Genomic DNA, 8,751 nt, shown 5'->3' with positions numbered 1-8,751 from the left:
AGTGCTAGCCACACAGTGTCAATGGAGTTGAAGAAAAGTGTTATTACCCTAAAGGGACACACTTTACTTAGATTTTATGGTTTCAGTTATCAATTTCAGTACATTCGAAGTGTTTTTGGTCATCCTGGTGTTTTTAATATCACAAAATGTATTTCTCATATTTTAAAAAACGCACGTGCATCTGAGAACTAACAGTTATGGAGTCGAGTTTTAGTCTATTTTTAGAGGGTATTTCACCATGTCAAAGTCACAGACTCATGTTTCACTCAATTGTAACTTTATCCAAATGTGTTACAGGTTTGTAGATCAACTAAACGTAGTGTTAATTTTTACAGGTTGAAACTAGGGTCTGTCCCTTTAACACTGGCAGTTAAACAATGATTAAAGCTAGAGTCTAAAAATTGAGAGAACAATTGCTTACACATTGCTCACAAACGTTTCTTAGTTTTGCACAACACATTTTTCATTAACATATTAACTTTTGGAGAACATTTACAGTCATGATGGGTTGTGCCAAAACAAAATGTGTTTCATGAAGCTGATTCTGCATAGCCGTTACAAGGTTTACAACAATTTTCAATTCTTTGAGTCCTGAAAGTGTATGGAGCAAGTTGGCTGGTATGAACAAGGAAAGGATGAAATGTTTTATTTAACAATGCACTCAACACATTTGTATGAGCAATGTAAAATATCTCTGAAACGCTAGTCTTAAAATAATCATTGAATAATTCTGAAGCTATGATCCCAAGGACCTTGCAGAAACCCAAGACCATCACTAGTCAACATAAAGTGTGTCATGTGATCCACACCACAGGTCATTCTCGAAGGCAAAGCCAGTGTTTGACAAATGTTTGAGAAAGTCACGAGCCCTTACAGAAGCTTTGACTAGTACCCTATCTAATACAGTTGATAATTTCCACTAGCCCAGACCAACCATTCATTAGCCGAGATCGAGGTCCTGTAGATTTATCGAACCCTATGTCAAAGTTAAAGAAACTTGCTGCCTGTAAATGGTTTACACGCAATTAATAGAGTTCACAGCTTTTGACGTTGAACTGTTCTTTATTGCATACTGTACATTAACAAATATAGCACAGTGTAAACACATATATTGTAAGCCCTATGAAGTCCAAGGCAGATTCTGCGGACATCAGCTTTTTCCTTTGCCCTTTCCTTTTCCTTTGCCTTGACCTTTACGACTTTTACTTTGCGGTAACACCACTTCCTTCCCTTTCCCAGTCGGCTTCTTCTTAGTCTGAAATAAAACAAGTCTCCGTCAATAACATTTCTTGTCGCTGGAAAATATCACGAGCCAAATTTACGCAGCCTGTTTTTCTTAAACACAGGTGTTTAAGCATTGCAAATGTCTGGGGTGGGAATAGGTGAACTGTAAAAAAAAAGAGGAAATCTAGAGGGGTCCCGGAAATTCTTGAAATCCTACGTTAATATCTATGCCAGGAAAGGACGATTAAAATGCGAGGAAACGCAATGTTCCATGAGAGGAAAACTGCTGATCCGAGGAGAATTCCCATCCCCGAAATGTATGTAGTTACACGCGTGTAAGACAAACAGGCTTTGTAAATTCAGCCCCACATCTTATACATCGTTCATAGCTAAAGGAACCAATAAGAGGGCTGTGTGAAAAGGTAAGACTGCATACATTTTAGCTCAGTCGGTTGAGTGCTGGCTTTAGGTGTTTGCGTCGCAGGATCAAACCAACTAGGTGGATCCATTCAACTGATTGGGGATTTTTTAGTTCCAACCAGTGCACCACAACTTTTGTTTTTAAATTGCCGTGGGAGACAAATTCTTACGGTCGAACCCTGTATGCACCATCCCACAGATGTATCGCATAAAAACAGCCTTTGATACACCAGTCGTAGTGCACTGGCTGGAACAAGACATTGCCCAATAAGCTTACCGACGGGGATCGATCCCTAGACCGACCATGCATCAAGCAAGTGCTTTATCACTGGACTACGACCAACCCGTATTTTTATTGAGATGTACAAGATGAAATATCAGTACTGCCAATCTAGTTGAAAACCTGCTTTAATCATTGTGTCGAGCTTACCAACGGGGACTACGACCAACCCGTATTTTTATTGAGATGTACAAGATGAAATATCAGTACTGCCAATCTAGTTGAAAACCTGCTTTAATCATTGTGTCGAGCTTACCGACGGGGACTACGACCCACCAATATTTTTATTGAGCTGTACAAGATGAAATATCAGTACTGCCAATCTAGTTGAAAACCTGCTTTAATCATTGTGTCGAGCTTACCGACGGGGACTACGACCCACCAATATTTTTATTGAGCTGTACAAGATGAAATATCAGTACTGCCAATCTAGTTGAAAACCTGCTTTAATCATTGTGTCGAGCTTACCGACGGGGACTACGACCCACCAATATTTTTATTGAGATGTACAAGATGAAATATCAGTACTGCCAATCTAGTTGAAAACCTGCTTTAATCATTGTGTTGAGCTTACCGACGGGGCCTACGACCAACCCGTATTTTTATTGAGATGTACAAGATGAAATATCAGTACTGCCAATCTAGTTGAAAACCTGCTTTAATCATTGTGTCGAGCTTACCGACGGGGACTACGACCAACCCGTATTTTTACTGAGATGTACAAGATGAAATATCAGTACTGCCAATCTAGTTGAAAACCTGCCTTAATCATTGTGTCGAGCTTACCGACGGGGACTACGACCAACCCGTATTTTTATTGAGATGTACAAGATGAAATATCAGTACTGCCAATCTAGTTGAAAATCTGCCGTAATCATTGTGTCGAGCTTACCGACGGGGACTACGACCAACCCGTATTTTTATTGAGATGTACAAGATGAAATATCAGTACTGCCAATCTAGTTGAAAATCTGCCTTAATCATTGTGTCGAGCTTACCGACGGGGACTACGACCAACCCGTATTTTTATTGAGATGTACAAGATGAAATATCAGTACTGCCAATCTAGTTGAAAATCTGCCTTAATCATTGTGTCGAGCTTACCGACGGGGACTACGACCAACCCGTATTTTTATTGAGATGTACAAGATGAAATATCAGTACTGCCAATCTAGTTGAAAATCTGCCTTTTGTGTCGAGCTTACCGACGGGGACTACGACCAACCCGTATTTTTATTGAGATGTACAAGATGAAATATCAGTACTGCCAATCTAATTGAAAATCTGCCTTAATCATTGTGTCGGTCGAGCTTACCGACGGGGACTACGACCAACCCGTATTTTTATTGAGATGTACAAGATGAAATATCAGTACTGCCAATCTAGTTGAAAATCTGCCTTAATCATTGTCGAGCTTACCGACGGGGACTACGACCAACCCGTATTTTTATTGAGATGTACAAGATGAAATATCAGTACTGCCAATCTAGTTGAAAACCTGCCTTAATCATTGTGTCGAGCTTACCGACGGGGACTACGACCAACCCGTATTTTTATTGAGATGTACAAGATGAAATATCAGTACTGCCAATCTAGTTGAAAACCTGCTTTAATCATTGTGTCGAGCTTACCGACGGGGACTACGACCCACCAATATTTTTATTGAGCTGTACAAGATGAAATATCAGTACTGCCAATCTAGTTGAAAACCTGCTTTAATCATTGTGTCGAGCTTACCGACGGGGACTACGACCCACCAATATTTTTATTGAGCTGTACAAGATGAAATATCAGTACTGCCAATCTAGTTGAAAACCTGCTTTAATCATTGTGTCGAGCTTACCGACGGGGACTACGACCCACCAATATTTTTATTGAGATGTACAAGATGAAATATCAGTACTGCCAATCTAGTTGAAAACCTGCTTTAATCATTGTGTTGAGCTTACCGACGGGGACTACGACCAACCCGTATTTTTATTGAGATGTACAAGATGAAATATCAGTACTGCCAATCTAGTTGAAAACCTGCTTTAATCATTGTGTCGAGCTTACCGACGGGGACTACGACCAACCCGTATTTTTACTGAGATGTACAAGATGAAATATCAGTACTGCCAATCTAGTTGAAAACCTGCCTTAATCATTGTGTCGAGCTTACCGACGGGGACTACGACCAACCCGTATTTTTATTGAGATGTACAAGATGAAATATCAGTACTGCCAATCTAGTTGAAAATCTGCCTTAATCATTGTGTCGAGCTTACCGACGGGGACTACGACCAACCCGTATTTTTATTGAGATGTACAAGATGAAATATCAGTACTGCCAATCTAGTTGAAAACCTGCTTTAATCATTGTGTCGAGCTTACCGACGGGGACTACGACCAACCCGTATTTTTATTGAGATGTACAAGATGAAATATCAGTACTGCCAATCTAGTTGAAAATCTGCCTTAATCATTGTGTCGAGCTTACCGACGGGGACTACGACCAACCCGTATTTTTATTGAGATGTACAAGATGAAATATCAGTACTGCCAATCTAGTTGAAAACCTGCCTTAATCATTGTGTCGAGCTTACCGACGGGGACTACGACCCACCAATATTTTTATTGTACAAGATGAAATATCAGTACTTGAAAACCGACGGGGACTACGACGGGGACTACGACCCACCCGTATTTTTATTGAGATGTACAAGATGAAATATCAGTACTGCCAATCTAGTTGAAGATCTGCCTTAATCATTGTGTCGAGCTTACCGACGGGGACTACGACCAACCCGTATTTTTATTGAGATGTACAAGATGAAATATCAGTACTGCCAATCTAGTTGAAAATCTGCCTTAATCATTGTGTCGAGCTTACCGACGGGGACTACGACCAACCCGTATTTTTATTGAGCTTGTACAAGATGAAATATCAGTACTGCCAATCTAGTTGAAAACCTGCCTTAATCATTGTGTCGAACGGGGACTACGACCAACCCGTATTTTTATTGAGATGTACAAGATGAAATATCAGTACTGCCAATCTAGTTGTGTCGAGCTTACCGACGGGGACTACGACCAACCCGTATTTTTATTGAGATGTACAAGATGAAATATCAGTACTGCCAATCTAGTTGAAAATCTGCCTTAATCATTGTGTCGAGCTTACCGACGGGGACTACGACCAACCCGTATTTTTATTGAGATGTACAAGATGAAATATCAGTACTGCCAATCTAGTTGAAAATCTGCCTTAATCATTGTCGAGCTTACCAACGGGGACTACGAGACCAACTACGACCAACCCGTATTTTTATTGAGATGTACAAGATGAAATATCAGTACTGCCAATCTAGTTGAAAACCCTGCCTTAATCATTGTGTCGTCGAGCTTACCGACGGGGACTACGACCAACCCGTATTTTTATTGAGATGTACAAGATGAAATATCAGTACTGCCAATCTAGTTGAAAATCTGCCTTAATCATTGTGTCGAGCTTACCGACGGGGACTACGACCAACCCGTATTTTTATTGAGAAATACAAGATGAAATATCAGTACTGCCAATCTAGTTGAAAACCTGCCTTAATCATTGTGTCAAGTTCGACATTGTCATCTTCGTCATCGTCACTCTCGACGGCAAGGGTCGGGTCGCCGCCATCCTCCATATCAACATCAGCTTCGGCAGCAGCAGCAGATTTCCCTTGCTTCTTCTTGGCGACCATACCACTAGAGTACGGCATCAAGTGTACTTCCTTGTTGTATGTCCTCGTAAACGCTGCCTTCGTCTGAAAGAAAGAACAGGCATCCATAAACTTATTCTGTTATTCTTTAAATGGAAGAGTGCTTCAAACTGTACATTAATGCCACAAAACAATTATGCATATCACATATTAACTTTAGTGATTCGAAAACTATAATGTTAATTTTATAATTAGAGAATAACTAACGAGCTACGAGGGTTTTACAACATTCATTCACGAGAGACAGATAATTCGTAACTCCTCGTAGCAAGTTGCTTACTCTCTTTATTACCCATTGTCAATTTTAACTGATTTTTAATGTAAAAATTCCTCTGCAGTCTACAACAAAGCCATCAGCCATTACGTCACATAATCTTATGTGCATTACATGACATAATGTAAGTGACGTCATAGCATAATGGCATACTTTTTACAGTCAAATGTTTACAGTACAAAATAATACAACTGTATTTGCATTTGAAAATAATTATTTTTATATATTACTAAAGCCACTGCTTATGAATATATACCGTTTCATGTTTATGAAACAAATGAGTCCATTTCTTTTTGTAAATCTTTGTAGATTGTGTAACGTATGTGTAATCTGACTAATGAATGGAAACATTATATGAATGAAAGTGAAGTTCTGGCCATAGCAAGCAACCAACCAAACGTCGTGATTTTTAAGCCAGCCAATCAGTAGCTGTAGAAGCAATCTGCACACTGTGCAGAGATCGAAAAAATATTACCTTGTATATTTGAGCCCATACGGGTATATAATAATACCTCTACAATGGGTGTTACCATGGTTTGTGGGAAAAGGGTTAATAATTTTGTATTCATCTTTTATGCAAGAAGCCTTCACTAGATGCCAACAGAGAATCCAGCTTGGCACCCAATTTTCTCTCAGCTTTGTGAATGAGAAAACCCTTTTGTATTGTAAAAGTAACACACGTAACATTTGTACCACCACCACTGAAAAAAGCACAGTATGCTTGAAATGTGTTTAGGGAAATGTCCAAGTAACTCTACATTCCTGAAAAATAATTGAGACGAGGCCTGTTAGGGAATGGAGAGTTACGAGGATATTCCCCTACTTAAAATACACCACTAAATAATAACTTTATGCCAATATATGTTAGTATGGAGTTTAACACTACTGATTTTGGTGGGTTAATTAAGTAGACTTTTATCTCTCCATTACAGAAAAATAATGGAGCGTTGAGACATTACTGTGACGTCAAAGGTGTATTTTAAGAAAATTTAATGAACAGTTGTTTATACAGTTTTGGAGACTGATATTTAGTCCATTGTTGAGCACACTAATTTGGTTTAATTGCTAATAGTTTTTTTTGTGTATGTTGATAGACGATAATTTAGGCACTAGTGTCGTAAACATCGTCTGTCATGGGCACAAATGTAATATTCTGTTTATTACCGTAGAACTGTCCTGCTAAATGAACATTCCAGTCATTGTTTACAAACTAACGTTTCCTTAACGGCGGAGTAATGTTTGTTCACTGACATCCTGAAAACCAAATCACAACCCGTTCTAAAGTGACATCATATTTATATGCCCATAAGTAAAGAGTACACATGTATCAACAGCTGCAAACTGTAAAACATGTTTATACTAAAAAGCAAACAAATACAGTAATTGAATTAATTAGTAACAAGTTAAATGTATCAAGTAATAACCAGGACACATTTGCAACGAATCAGTCAAGCTTACTGTGGGTCAAATGACAGAGTCACAACACTGCTAGCAGCCGCGGATTTTGATTGCGGATAAACGTTAATATTGAAAGTACCTTGCACATTTAAGACATTAAATGTTCTCAGGGGTTGGATAATGCTAAGCACCCTACCAACAAGTCTTCCATCCATTTTGACGAGATCATTTACTCGAATATTAGTAGTCATATTTGCGTTCTACACAATTTTGTTGTCTGCTAAGGTTGTCGACAGTCACTTTCCGCATCCTTGTTTTGGCTTCGTACACAATAAATAAAACATATCCAACCGATTCCAATGGTAATTTTTTGATATGATATCTTTGACAAAAGGTACTTTTTATTTCTTTCATCTTTTAAAACTTAAACTTAATATTTGGTCCAGAATTATATAAAAAAAATACCGACCTGTAAACAGAGTTATCTGCTGGTTATAGAATTTTGACAGGGGTCAAGGTTAGTCAACCAGTTTTTATTTTAATGTGACGAAAGCATTGTATTAATACAGCTAATTTTGAATTTGAATGACGTCAGTATTCCAATGTCGTTACTTTGCATCTCTTTATAATAACTATAAATTGGGTACCTGACATTTTCGTTTAAAGAATGTTGGAAAAATTCCAATGCAAAATTACTAATGCATCTTAATGTGTTTGAAAAAAATCTTGTAATTAAAAAATTGTACCTTTTACGAAATGTGGATTTCAAGTGAAATTATGGTAAGATATGCTATATTTATTATGTACAAAGCCAAAACAAAGGTGTGAAAAGTGACTGTCATCAACCTTAGTATAATATTGATTTCTAACAGTCGTGAACGTTATATTCATAATTAAGTGTTTGATGTGTCACAACTATATCATAATGTAATATAAGTTAGCATTAATAATCAATTAATGTTTTATTCAATTAATTAAAAACACGTATTTGTCATTATGGCATGTCATAAACAGCTCGTGATCAGCTCGTAGTAAAAATGTATGAATGAAGAAAGTAGTATCTGTGGAATATCGTATCTGCCAATCAGAAAGAAATGTACTATTACAACAGCCAATCGTTAAACGACAATGTCAGGAGGACATACGATTTAGTTATGACATACGAGGGAAATCGTACAATAAATATGACCCTCGTTATGCTGTACTTCGTAGGTAATAAATATGAATTATGCAGTACGATTTAGTTACCTGGGGCCTTTGGCCTTGCAAGTATCAGAAAGTGTATTCTGGATTTTCATCCTGAGGTTGATGTTTTCGTGGAATTGTACATTAACACCTCTAAACTTTTCCATGCTAAGCACATCTACCGGTAGTAATAAATAATAATAGAAATAAAAACCAGTATGTTTTGAAGTGAT

General features: G+C 37.9%; 1 protein-coding gene across 2 annotated transcripts in view; it reads right to left on the bottom strand.

Moving 5' to 3' along the window:
• Positions 1-240: 240 nt before the first annotated feature.
• Positions 241-8,751, bottom strand: part of LOC121377118 (replication factor C subunit 1-like) — a 79,855-nt gene continuing 71,344 nt past the window's right edge. For both annotated transcript variants that reach the window (XM_041505004.1, XM_041505005.1), the window contains exons 23-24: positions 5,503-5,706; positions 241-1,255 (exon numbers count right to left, since the gene is read on the bottom strand). In XM_041505004.1, the coding sequence (XP_041360938.1) occupies positions 1,151-1,255; positions 5,503-5,706 (309 nt within the window). In that variant the 3' untranslated portion in view covers positions 241-1,150. The remainder of the gene's footprint in view (positions 1,256-5,502; positions 5,707-8,751) is intronic.

This window comes from Gigantopelta aegis, chromosome 7 (genome assembly GCF_016097555.1).
Source record: "Gigantopelta aegis isolate Gae_Host chromosome 7, Gae_host_genome, whole genome shotgun sequence".
Taxonomy (NCBI): Eukaryota; Metazoa; Mollusca; class Gastropoda; order Neomphalida; family Peltospiridae; genus Gigantopelta; species Gigantopelta aegis.
The sequence above is the reverse complement of the archived record's forward strand: the minus strand, read 5'-3'. Positions and strand labels throughout refer to the sequence as shown.